General features: G+C 39.0%; 1 protein-coding gene across 2 annotated transcripts in view; it reads left to right on the forward strand.

Moving 5' to 3' along the window:
• The window catches only part of LOC114660782 (protein-serine O-palmitoleoyltransferase porcupine-like), a 131,602-nt gene that overhangs the window by 44,976 nt on the left and 72,245 nt on the right, over positions 1-14,381 (forward strand). For both annotated transcript variants that reach the window (XM_051934168.1, XM_051934169.1), the window contains exon 3: positions 1,668-1,860. In XM_051934168.1, coding sequence (XP_051790128.1) covers positions 1,668-1,860 — 193 coding nt within the window. The remainder of the gene's footprint in view (positions 1-1,667; positions 1,861-14,381) is intronic.

A 14,381-nucleotide genomic window follows, 5' to 3' on the forward strand; every position in this document is an offset into this window, starting at 1 on the left:
ATTGAATGTTATCTGTGTGTTGTAACCATATAACACGATTACTTAAATGACAGCGGGTACCTGCTAACGACATGGTTTCTCACCTCGCTTTCCAACCCAATGAATGAAAAGGAGTGACATTATAATGATCTCCATTCTCGAGCTGTTGGGGCTACCTGGATAAAACTGGTGGAGTCCTGCTGTGTAGTCCACAGAAAGTGTGTTGCATTGTGCAAACATACAATGTGCTGCATAATGTGGCACACAATCATGGCTTGATCATACCTGAAGAAATGCAGTATAATGAACCTGATCCTGACTCACCAAATGATAAGCCAAATTGAAGAGCGTTATAACTTCATTTGAATGTAATTAGCAGAATGTAACAACAAGTAATCAGATGCAGCATTTATTTTTTAACCGCTTCATTTAATTTGTGGTCAGTATCACATAGTACAGCCTTTATATTATATAGTTCATTGGCCACATCTCTTACAGCATCCACTATTGCTTTTTGTGACTCCAGAACAACATCCATCAGCATGTGGCCAGATGGTTTCCCGGCAGTTTCTGAGGCAGGGGTACGTGCGTAACCAGCTCCCGATGATGTGCTCAGCACAGCAGCACGATTATCACCTGGAGTCTCATCCCCGGCACAGGGGTCACCTTTTGTAATAGTGTCTGAAACAGAAAAAACAGTAATTAATACCACATCTGTTGTCTGTTTTTTGTCTTATTAAACAAGCAAATTATTTTCACGAGAATGGATAATGGTAGGCAAAAAAAAAAAAAAAAAAAACTCCCCTTCACTCACAGTAATGTTATAGCCCCCTCACCTGCTGGTAAAATGCTGATTATTACTGTCTCACCAATAACTGCAGAAACTCGCACCTCAATGGTGTGAGGCCCGAAATTCCACTGCCTGCTCCAGTGGTGTTGATACTCACAGTGGGCTGCGACTCACCTTTTCACGTCAACTCTGATATCTGACCACTTCTTTTTATTATTTCGGGTACTGTGCAACTTTCTATATTACATTTGAAATTTCGAGTGCCTCCGCCACACTGTGCCACTTCATCAATTTCCTTTTGTTGCTTATACCATTGCTTAAGCTACCAAATAATGTTTTTCCCTGCCTGCACTTCACTGAACAGGACCTGTAATTCACATTCACTGAAATTTTTCTTTTCTACATGTGCGTTTGCCATTATCTTTTAACAAAACACTGAATACAAAGTACTATGTATATTCATTTTCATATTCAAATGGGTGTAATTCTGAGAGGAGTAAGGGTGGGGCTATAGGCTTGTGCATGTGCATTAAATTTCATGTTGATTGGGATTTATAAAGGGAAAGTGCATAGAAATTGCTTACAGTTTTATGCATCTGATTTTTTTTTTTGCATCTGAATTTTGTTTTGCATTCTCACATTTCTAGTTTTGTTCATATTTCTTGTTTTAGTGTGAATTCTACACAAAGCGTTATACATGAGGCCCCAGGTCATTGCAAAGGCATCGACTATGGCACATGCCACTGTACTGCACAGTTTTCAGTATTGGTCTGCCTGACTAACTGATTGATTGGAGCCATTCAATTGATTGGTTTTTAAGGTGGTCATCTGAAGAAACTGTAGGATAATGTATTGTAAGTTTTAATCCACTCACCATCATCAATCTTTTCTCTAACAGGTGTACCCTCATACTTGAAGCACCTCACTACAATCTGTGCTGGCTTCTACTCGCTGTATCTCTTCTTCCAGTTGCACATGGTCTGGGTGGTGCTGCTCAGCCTCCTCTGTTACCTTATCCTCTTCCTCTGCCGGCATTCCAGTAACCGAGGCACCTTTTTATCCATCACTATCCTCATTTACTTGCTAATGGGGTAAGATGAAAGTCGCAGATTGGTGAATGTTGGTGTTGCACTGCTCATGGCTGAGACGTTTAATTTGGGTTTTCCATATGCCAAAATCACCTGGGTGATGACATCCTGGGTATGATGTTAAATTGTATCTGACCCAGCAAGTGGTCCTCCAACTTGCAGGGAAATAATGGGGGTTGGTGGCAGAAGTGGCACTCCAGCAACCGTAAAAAAAACTTCATGCAGCTCTGAGGTGACAGACAGGACTCTCTTTCTGCTACTTTTGTGGGAGTAGCTCTGCTGCAGCTGCCCATAAGGAAGGTTGCTCGCATTATTATGAGGATGGGGGAAAGCCCTCGGGGGCCTCATCCCTAGAAGAGTCAAAACCGTCGGAGAGCCAGTGGGGTCAGTCCTGTTGGGGATCGGAAGTGGTGTGGTGCTGAGGCATGACCCTCTCCACGGCAGCACTGGTAAATGCATGGAACGTGTTGTCTCCCCGGCATGATGATCATCTTTCTCTGTTGTCGGAAGAACTTTGTAAACTCCGCATTTCAGTTTCGGCAGTCTCTGAGGCTCACATACCTTGGACTGGCCAGATCTCTGTAGGTGGGTACACCTTTTATTGGTCTGGTCGCTCTGATGGCTGTCATATTCAGGGAGCAGCTGTTGCTCTGGCAGATCAGCTCCTTCTGATGGTGTATGATATTCTTTCTGCGAATGTATTATGGTACTCCGTTTAAGGCACTCTCTGGGTGCCTTGTCTGTTGTCTCATTGTATGCTCCGACCGCAGTGAGTGATGTCTCCGTCAAGGAGACATTTTATTCACAACTTCACTTTGTGGTTGATGGGTGCCCACAAGGTGACAATGCGACCACTGGTACTGACGGGGCTGGCTGTGAGGATTGTGTCGATCCCAATGGGTCTGGCGACTGTGGTGAAAGTGGCTCCATGTTCCATGACTTTCCAAAAGGTCAGAAGCTGCAGATCACTAGAACCTGGTTCCAGCGGCTTGAGCCGCATCATAGGACTTTGTACTCCAGTACTGGTGGTGTGGTGATGGAGATCGATTACATCCTTGTGGGCAGACACTGGAGTCTCTTACAAAATTGCAAGGTCTACAGAAATGACAAGTTTCTGAATTCTTGTTGCTACTCTGAACATCCAGCTTAGGTCCAGTAGGCTACTACCTACTAGGAAAATGAGGCTGCATTTGCCCAGTCTCCAAGATCAAGCTGTTTCTAACAAGTTTTCATGCAGTTTGTGTGAGGTACTTGCAGACTTGGGTGCGACTGCTGATCCGAATGTGATGTGGGAGACCTTCTATGACAAGACCCTGAAGGTTGCTGAAGATTATGTTGGTGTTGCCAGTGTTCCCAGATAAAGGTGTTTCATCTTGCAGGGCATGTAGGATATTATCGAGAAGAGTCACAGCGAATGGCTTGATGGCAACTTTGGTCTGTACTGGGGCCTGAGAAGGATGGTTATGAGGGCTCTGAGGGCAGATAAGGAGGCATTTGTTAGAGGAATCTGAGCACAGCCATCAGCAGTGTCTCTGTCTGCAGAGAGTGTGTCGACCTTTTTGAAAGGTTTACTTACCTTGGCAGTGACATTCATGTCTCTGGTGACTCTTCCTATGAAGTCAGTAGATGGATTGGGAGAGAATAGGGAGTCATAAGGTCGCTGGAAAGTGGTTTGTGGCACTCCCAATATCTTGGTAAAAGGACGAAGGTCAAAGTCTTTAGGGTCCTGGTGCTTCCTGTTTTGCTATATGGTTGCCAGACATGAATGCTATCCAGTGACTTGAGATGAAGACTGGACTACTTTAGTACTGTGTCTCTTCGAAGAATCCTTGGATACTGTTTGTTTGACTTTGCGTTGAATGTGCAGTTGCACTTAGTCCCGAATGAGGCATATTACCTACATTGTGAGGGAGCGCCAGTTACTACGATCATGTGGCGCAATTCCCAGAGGGTGATCTGGCTCACAGGATCCTCACTGTTGAGGAACCGAGTGGCTGGACCCCCCCGTAACACCTGGCTGCTACAGATAGATGGTCATTTCAAGAGGGTGGGACAGGATCGCAAGGTGTTTTGTCATGTTGTGGGTGTTGCAACATGCTGTACCAGTGCATGCTCCCCAACCTGATCTGACCTGAATATCACAGATCAGTGTGGTAAATAAGAAAGTATCATGTTTGCTTCTAATCATAGGTGTAAAGTTGTTTGAAAAAGTAGCTGCGAACATGCACCTGACTGTATGGCGAAATATTCAGTTCAAAATATTAGTTGGTGCTGCTTTGGGCTTTCTGTGTCAAAGGGTCTTAACTAAAACAGTTGCAGCTCTCCGCATCTCACACTGGCTCTCTCCCTGATACACGATATAGATCTGCAATATGTCATACTTTTAAATTGCATAAAAGAAAGTGTTCCATTGACTCAGCTGGAATGTCAAAGGAAAGGTGTCCAGGGCAGGTACCTTCATCAACTGAATTGGCATGTAGCATTGTCTGTTGTACCAGTTCTTCGATGATTTCAAAAAAAGTTTCAGTGATATTGTAGTGTAAAAGGGCTTCCAACACTGTAATTTCTTCTGACAAATCTTCCATTTTCTTTCTGAAATACACGATAACTTTGGCAAAATCCATTTCTTTGGCAGTAGTAAGCATTTTTCTAATTAATAATTTGTGCTATTTCATTAACGTCCATCTCCCACATGGACATATTGAATTTAGGCATGAGCAATCAAAACACAGTATGTGCTAGAGCCCACCCTCTCTAGAGTCCACCCTCTCAACTTTGACTAGGGAAAATGACAGTTTTATTTCAAGCTGTATTTCATGATGCATTTATAGGAATATTACGGATAAAATTAAATAAATAAATAAGCAACAAACATATTTTATGACACAATTGTTTACTTGCATAAACATAATTATTTATGCTCACCTATCACAGTACTTTTTATTTACTTACAGATTTATTCATTTATTTAATTTTGTCCGAAATATTCCTCCATATGAATGATAATTGCAAAGCTTTTAGTTTTGTGCAGATTACTCAGAGTTACTTGTGATATGAACTGTCTAATCCGTGCCCTTTTACACAAATAAAATTGTAGTAATCACACATTCATATTTCAACCTATTGAAGCAAACATTTGGTTTTAGCTGTATTTGTGTTAGACGCACAAAGTTACAAATGTATCCCTCTGTAGCTTTTGACCCTTTGCGTTTTGCTGGTCACATTTGGCATTCACCTTACTCATTTAGATAGAGGTTACTAACATTATTGATCTATTTTGAAAACATTGAAAAATGAAAATGATAAATTATTATTCATAAATATTTGCAGGAAATGTATATGTCTTTTTCAATGCAGTCCATATCCAGGAAGCATCATGACTAATACTTCAGCTGAATAACTAGATATAATGAATCTTTTCATTTATTGTATTTAGTTATCTCATTTAAATATGAAAAACACAAAAGTATGAGGAGAAATTGTGGTTATGCATTTGCAAATGCAGTCAAATAGCCTCTGCTATTATAGTATGGGTCCTTAGGTTATTCAGGGTTTTTTTGATTACTATCTGAAAGATAACATTAAAGGGTATATATTGTTAGGTTCCTTTTACTGTTTTAAATAATCTGCATCTTTAAAGGATGTGTGTGAATTATGTAATTAATAATTTATATACTGTTAAATTATTCTTTGTTTGTGAACTTGATACAGTGCCCTGAGCCATAATTCAGTGAAGAGCACTATTAAAAAAAAAAAAGGATTGATCTAGATTTTTTTTTTTATAAAAATGTTATTCTAATAGCTTTTTCTATCGTAAAAAGAAGTGATGATCTAAATATTATTTTAAAGACTTAAGAGGTAACTTGATAGAAATTTTTAAAACTACAAATAGGATGGCAGGGTATATGCCTGTTGTTGCATTAAAATGTACTTTTTCAACAACATTAAGAATAAATTTTGAACAACTGTCAAGTGTTTTTCTTTACATAGATAACGTTTGATACATGGAATAATTTACTAAGTAGCGTAACAGTATTTATTAGGCATACTTTTTAAACTTTAATCTGAAAATATTTAGCAAAATTTAGATGAGAAAAGGATTTGTGGGAAATACCAACCTAGAATGTCTATTTTTGTCCAAAGGGTTCTTTTGTGAAAAGGTTCAGAGTTACAAAGCATTTTGCATCCAAGATTATAATGTACAATCTTCAGACATTACACAGAAATGACTGTGAAAACACGGTTAAAAATTAATCTTTAAATATTATCATCAAATAGGTAGTGCCAGGAACAAAAGCAAAACAGAAATATGACTATACAAATCATATAACCTGTTAGTTGTAAATATTCAGTGTCTTAGGTGGTGCTTAATCTTATTGTTACACGTCTCTAGTTACAAGTTTCAATTCTCCCTTCTCTCTGGTCTGCTCATCTTTGGTCAGTTATTATCTGCTCTATGCACTGGTTAGCTCTCGTTGGCTTTCTCTGGTTTGCTCTCTTCCTTGTCTGGTCATCATCGGATTTTACATAGCTTACTTCCTACGTGGCCCTCTCCCAGTCACGTTTGTCTAAGATTGTGCATCTAAAACAGGTCTCTTGTTCCCCAAGCTTTTTACCTAAACCCCCAGACCCCCTATCAATCTGCCACATATGGCACACGAAAAAGCATTGACAGAATTCATAGCTAAGCTGCTTGCAAAATCACACCGCTGTTCTTATTAGTGAAAAGTCCTATCCTAAAAACTCTGGACTTCAATCCCTCAGAGTGTATTTACACTTTCATTTAGAATATATGTGTATTGTGGGAAAGCAGCTTATTTCTTTCAAGTAATCGGTGCAAATTCCTTAAGCAACCAGTTCAAACTTAATGTCCCTTAAAGACAATTATCTAAAATGCTAGATATTACAAAATATACAGCAACAAAGTGAAAAAGCAGCAAAAGGACATTAACAAAGCAAGTTTTAGAAAATAAATGCCTTTTGTGTAGTCCTTAAATCAGTTGATTTTTTTTTCTTTCATTTCTTTGTAATTTTAGTGTCTATTACATTTGTTTATCTTGTTCACTGTCACTAGGACATGTCATACCTGAAAGCAGTGGATGCAATGTAAGGGACCAATCCTGCCAGACTTTATGATATAGTGGCATTTATATCACAACACTGCCAGTACAGTACCAACCATTGATCCACAGTGTTGTCCTGAGCAAGTAGCTTTACCTGCTTGTGCTCTTTTTTTCCCAATTATTTGTAAACATACAGTACTGTGCAAAAGTTTTAGGCAGGTGTGAAAAAATGCTGTAAACAAAAAATGCTTTCAGAAATATAAATAATGATTGTTTATTGTTATCAATTTACAAAATGTAAAGTGAGCGAACAAAAGAAAAATCTAAATCAAATCAATATTTGGTGTTACTACCTTTTGCCTTCAAACCAGCATCAATTCTTATAGGTACACTTGCACAAAGTCAGGGATTTTGTAGGATTATAGTCAGGTGTATGATCAACCAGTTATACCAAACAGGTGATAATGATCATCAATGTCACACGTAGGTTGAAGCACAGTCATTAACTGAAACAGAAACAGCTGTGTAGGAGGCTTAAAACTGGGTGAGGAACAGCCAAACTCTGCTACCAAGGTGAGGTTGTGGAAGACAGTTTCATGTCATGGCAAGATTGAGCACAGCAACAAGACACAAGGTAGTTATACTGCATTAGCAAGGTCTCTCCCAGGCAAAGATTTCAAAGCAGACAGGGGTTTCAAGATGTGTTGTTCAAGCTCTTTTGAAGAAGCACAAAGAAACGGGCAACGTTGAGGATCGTAGACGCAGTGGTCGGCCAAGGAAACTTAGTGCAGCAGATGAAAGACACATCAAGAGTATTACCCTTCGAAATCGGAAGATGTCCAGCAGTACCATCAGCTCAGAACTGGCAGAAACCAGTGGGACCCAGGTACACCCATTTACTGTCCAGAGAAGTCTGGACAGAGGTGGTCTTCATGGAAGAGTTGCAGCCAAAAAGCCATACCTTCGACGTGGAAACAAGGCCAAGCGACTCAAGTATGCACGAAAACATAGGAACTGGGGTGCAGAAGAATGGCAGCAGGTGCTCTGGACTGATGAGTCAAAATTTGAAATATTTGGCTGTAGCAGAAGGCAGTTTGTTCGTCGAAGGGCTGGAGAGCGGTACAATAATGAGTGTCTGCAGGCAACAGTGAAGCATGGTGGAGGTTCCTTGAACGTTTGGGGCTGCATTTCTGCAAATGGAGTTGGAGATTTGGTCAGGATTAATGGTGTTCTCAATGCTGAGAGATACAGGCAGATACTTATCCATCATGCAATACCATCAGGGAGGCGTATAATTGGCCCCAAATTTATTCTGCAGCAGAACAACGACCCCAAACATATAGCCAAAGTCATTAAGAACTATCTTCAGCGTAAAGAAGAACAAGAAGTCCTGGAAGTGATGGTATGACCCCCACAGAGCCCTGATCTCAACATCATCGAGTATGTCTGGGATTACATGAAGAGACAGAAGGATGTGAGGAAGCCTACATCCACAAAAGATCTGTGGTTAGTTCTCCAAGATGTTTGTAACAACCTACCAGCCGAGTTCCTTCAAAAACTGTGTGCAAGTGTACCTAGAAGAATTGATGCTGTTTTGAAGGCAAAGGGTGGTCACACCAAATATTGATTTGATTTAGATTTCTCTTTTGTTCATTCACTGCATTTTGTTGATTGATGAAAATAAATGATTAACACTTCCATTTTTGTTTACAGCATTTTTTCACACCTGCCTAAAACTTTTGCACAGTACTATATATAATGTATTCTAAATTTTTAAACTGCTTTGAATAAAGGGAACACCTAAATATACAAGTAATCAAAGTAATAACCCTGCTTTGGGCACCAGTCTGTATTTTAAAATCCAAAGTGACCCTGAATAGAATTAAGTTAATTTGGTAATATGTGAAATGGATACGAAACTGATAAAGAAATCTGACATCTGATAAAAATATCTTGTGTATACTCACAGTGCTCTGATCGTGACAGATGTTTGGGGTAGCTTACAAATTTACTGTTTTTCTCCCTGTCTTTTCTTAGATACTTAGAACTTTATTTGTCCACAAGGGGAAAATTGGCTTTTTACGAAAGATCTTTAAATAAATAGATAGATAGATAGACACACACACATTATACAGTGGAACCTCGGTTCACGACGATAATTCGTTCCAAAACTCTGGTCGTAAACCGATTTGGTCATGAACCGAAGCAATTTCCCCCATAGGATTGTATGTAAATACAATTAATTCGTTCCAGACCATACAAACTGTATGTAAATATATATTTTTTTTTTAAGTTTTTAAGCACAAATATAGTTAATTAAACCATAGAATGCACAGCGTAATAGTAAACTAAATGTAAAAACATTGAATAACACTGAGAAAACCTTCAACAACAGAGAAAACTAACACTGCAATAGTTCGCGCTATAGCGCTACCAACCGCTGGCTAAAAACACTTTTTTTTTTTTTAATGAGTTTTAAGCACAGGGAAAAAAATGAACATTTGAAAAAATCCGTAATTTAATAAACCACCAAGAAAAGTGACATTGCAACAATGCACGCTACGAACCGATCGCTGTAAACAAGTGAAAACAAAATCAAACCCAGTGCATTCTTTAACTGCCTTCCTGCCTTATGCGTCCAGCTCTCTCTCTTGCGCTGCCTGTGAGTGTGTCTCTCTCTCTCTCTCTCGCGCCGCCTGTGTGTGTGTGTGTGTCTCTCTCGCGCTGCCTGTGTGTATGCATCTCTCTCTCTCTCTCTCTCTCTCGCACTTCCTGTGTGTGTGTGTGTGTGTGTGTGTGTCTCTCTCGTGCTGCCTGTGTGTGTCTCTCTCTGTCTCTCACGTGCCTGTGTGTGTGTGTCGCACTCTCTTGCTTTTTCTCTCTTCCTCGCTGCACAGCAAATGCACAGGGACAGACTGAACATGTACAAACCGAAAGGGAAACTGGCTTGTTCATATACCGAGTGTGTGGTCGTGAACCAAGGCAAAAGTTTGGCTAATTTTTTGGTAGTAAACCGATTTGTACATTTACCGAGACGTTCGTGAACCGAGGTTCCACTGTGTGTGTGTGTGTATGTGTGTGTATGTGTATGTATGTATGTATATATATATATATATATATATATATATATATATATATATATATATATATATATATATATATATAAACAGACATATATACACACACCAGAATGACTAAAGAGGAAGAAAATTAAAAAGAAAGAAATGTTCTGACTTGTCAGTCACAGTCGTGCATTATGTAGGCATATTGTTCTTGGTATAAAGGAGCCCCAGTAGTGTTTCTTGACTAACATCTGCCTTAAAATACTTAATGATAGTGTGACAGAGAGAGAGAGACATTGCAGCATCTTTCATAATCTCATCCAGTTTTGTTTTAATTCTCTCTCTTTGATACTACCTCCTTTAGTAACAAAAGTTTGCCTCCAAATGAACACTTTGCATCATCATATTGTTAAGCTAAGTATGTATTTTATTTCAGGTGTAGGATACCACGGATCTCCTTTATAAAACTTGGTGTAAATTTCAGCTGTGAAAGAAAAAAAAAAATCAGATATAGAAAACCTGGTGTATGCACATTTCTACATATTTTTTTTTTTAGAACATTAGAACAATCTAGAGGAGAAAAGCCCATTCAGACCAACAAAGCTCGCCAGTCCTATCCACGTAATTCTTCTTAAAAAACATCAGGTCTAGTTTTTAAAGTTCCTAAAGTCTTGCTGTCTACCATGCTACTTGGTAGCTTATTCCAAGTGTCTGTGATTGTCTCTGTAAAGAAAAATTTCCTAATGGTTCTGTGAAATTTACCCTTAACAAGTTTCCAACTGTGTCCCTGTGTTCTTGATGGAGTCATTTTAAAATAACAGTCTCGATCCACTGGACTAATTCCCTTTGTAATTTTAAACATTTTAATCATGTTGCCTCTTAATTTTCTTTTGCTTAAATGGAAAAGGCTCTGCTCTTTTAAGCTTTCTTCATAATTCATCTCCTTTAACCCTGGAATCAGCCTAGTCGGTCTTCTCTGGACCTTTTCTAGTGCTGTTATGTCCTTTTTGTAGCCTGAAGACCAAAACTGCACATAGTAAACCAGATGATGCCTCACCGTTGCATTATAAAGCTTGAGCATAACCTCCTTGGACTTGTACTCCACACATAACGTTCTGTTTGCCTTCTTAATGGCTTCTGAACACTGTCTAGCAGTTGATGGTGTAAAGTCCACTACATCTCCGTACTCTCAATTTTCAGACCTCCTATTTTGTATTCAAACCTAACATTTTGTACTTCCTATGTGTAATACTTTACATTGACATTAAATTTCATCTGACACAAGTCTGCCCAAGCCTGTATGTTGTCCAAGTCCTTCTGTAATGATTTAATTGATTCCAAATTATCTTCCAATCCACCTATCTTAACTTAACCAGCTTGTTACTTATATTCCTACATAAATCATTTTTATATATAGTAAAAACAGAAGCAGACCTAGCACTAACCCCAGTGGAATAACACTCTTAACATCAGCCAATTCTGATAAGGTTCCTTGCACCATCACCCTCTGCTTCCTGTGTCTGAGCCAATTTTGCACCCATCTAAAAACATCACCCTGAACTCCTTCTTTAAGTTTAATTCCCGACCTATCATTTGGCACTTCATGAAATTCTTTCTGAAAGTCAAGATAAATAATATCATAAACTCCACTTTGATCATATTCTTTTGTTGCTTCCTCATAAAATTCCAGCAAAAACACGACCTCCCTCTTCTGATCCCATGGTGACTGTTCAGAAAAACTCCTGTACTTGCCATGTGCTGTTCAAACTTATCCTTAATAATTCCTTCCATTAATTTTCCTGTGATACATGTTAAGCTTACTGGCCTGTAGTTGCTTGGATCTGCCCGGTCACCCTTTTTATACAACGGGATAATATTTGCCATTTTCCAGCCCTTTGGAATCTTTCCAGTGCACAGTGACTTCCTAAAAATATGTGTAAAGGGATTATATATGTACTCGCCAGCCTTATCTCTTTAAGCCCTGAGGTAAATATTATATGGTCCTGCTTATTTGTTTGATTTCAGCCTATTTAATCTGAGCAGTACTTCTTCCTCTACAATTGCCAAATCCTTCAGTACCTCCTTACTGGTCTTGTTTACCATTGGGAGGTTATGTACTTCGTCACTTGTGAAGACCTCAGAAAAATGCAAGTTTCCAGCATCCACTATTTCACTGTCTGTATCTTTTAATTCCCCTTTACTATTTCTGATGCACTTTACCTTCTCCTTGACTGTTCTTTTGTTACTGAAAGAATCTCTTTGGGTTGTCTTTCACTTTATCTGCTATATTCTTCTCCAGCTGTCTTTTAGCCTCCCTAATATTCTTATGCCCTCATGTTCTCATACACCATATGATTAGCTTTGGAGTTATTAGTCTTGTATGCCTTATAAAGCTGTTTTTTCCTTTACAGCTTCTTTTTAAACTCTTTATTAACCCACTGTGGAGTTTTTTTTAAAACTTTCTATTAATTCCAAATTTAGGTATGTTCCTGTCCTGCATTACATGTAAAACATTTTTAAACCTGTTCCACTGTTTTTCGACTGTCTCCACACTTAAAAGCTCATCCCAATCTATCCTTAGACTTTGCCGCATCTGCTTAAAATTTACCCTACCAAAGTTAAACTCAACAATTTAGTCTTTGCATCTGCACTCTTACAAAACACTGAGAACTGTATTATATTATGGTCCCTTGACCCTAGTGGTTCAATCACCTCTACACCCTCAATTCTATCTTGATTATTACAAAATACTAAATGCAGACAAGCTTCATTCCATGTTGGTGCTTTAACATACTGTGTTAAATAACAGTCACTGATGACTTCTAAAAACTCCTTCTCTTGTGCTCCTCCATTTGCAAGGTTATCCCAGTTAATATTTGGATAATTAAAGTTCCCCATGACTATAATATCCTCCTGTAAACTCGCCTTTATAATATTACTAAAAAGATGTGTGTTGAAATTACTATCTGCATTGGGTGGTCTGTAACACACTCCTAAAATAAGGCCTCATTCCCAAATGCTTGCCAGGCAAAGTCACATGTCCTCACTAAGATGGTGCTCATCGTTCAACTGAAGAAGAGTTGCATTTAAATTCTGTTTGACATAAACAGAACTGCACCTTTTTTGTTCTGTCTATCTTTTCTATTAAATGCGTATCCCTCTGTTACACTCCTCCCCATCTATGTTACACTTATCTCTTCCTAAGCTACCTAGTATGAGGGGCCAAAATAGGCCATAAATCATATATTTTTGTGCGTAATCTATTGATTTCCATTTGAACAATTTTGGTTTATGAATATTTACTATTGATTTGCGTGCATACTATACTGGTTTCATTCATATGAACTACAGTGATCCCTCGCTATATCGCGCTTCGCCTTTCGCGGCTTCACTCTATCGCGGATTTTATATGTAAGCATATTTAAATATATATCGCGGATTTTTTGCTGGTTCGCGGATTTCTGAGGACAATGGGTCTTTTAATTTCTGGTACATGCTTCCTCAGTTGGTTTGCCCAGTTGATTTCATACAAGGGACGCTATTGGCAGATGGCCGAGAAGCTACCCAACTTACTTTTCTCTCTCTCTCTCTTGCGCTGACTTTCTCTGATCCTGACGTAGGGGGTGTGAGCAGGGGGGCTGTTCGCACACCTAGACGATACGGACGCTCGTCTAAAAATGCTGAAAGATTATCTTCACGTTGCTACCTTCTGTGCAGCTGCTTCATGAAGCGACATTGTGCTGTTCTAGTTAAGGGTTGAACCAGGAGAGGCTTAAGATTAGCACCATCTAGTGGTGAAATTAAACATTCCTATACTTGAGGAACAGCCTGTCGCTGGGCGATGATGTCATAAAGCTGCGCCCCAGAGAGTAAAAACAAAACAGAGAGCACATGTTTGTCTCACTTCCTGCTTTGAACGTTCAGTTTGGCTTAAAAGGCATTGTCGGTATGTAGAAATGTTTATAGAAGTTCAATTCTCTGTTTTTGATGCATGTTTGTGAATCTGTTATTATTTAAAGAAGTATTTTAAAGGTTCTAGCAACTTTCCGCTGTTATAAGTTTTCACTGCACTATAAAAGTACTTGTGAGCTACCTTTTTCAGACTTTAACAGCTTTGCCAGTGCACATAGATAACGTGTCATTCAAGTGAAGTTATTTATTTATTTTTTATATGTTTGTAAAGAATAAGTAATTCTCACATTATTGTATTTACGATTTATTTGTAGTTTTACCCTATTCCAACTGGCTTCAGTAAAGAAAGCAAACAGAAAACTCTTGTCTGTGTGGTCATTGGAAGGGAGTTTATCTGACTGTCGACTCAGGCAGGGCGCTTGAGGCAGAGGGCAGGACAGACATGCTGCACGGTGCTTCGCATACTTAAAAGCTCGAAGGGCACGTA

Source organism: Erpetoichthys calabaricus, chromosome 11, assembly GCF_900747795.2.
Source record: "Erpetoichthys calabaricus chromosome 11, fErpCal1.3, whole genome shotgun sequence".
NCBI classification, from domain to species: domain Eukaryota; kingdom Metazoa; phylum Chordata; class Cladistia; order Polypteriformes; family Polypteridae; genus Erpetoichthys; species Erpetoichthys calabaricus.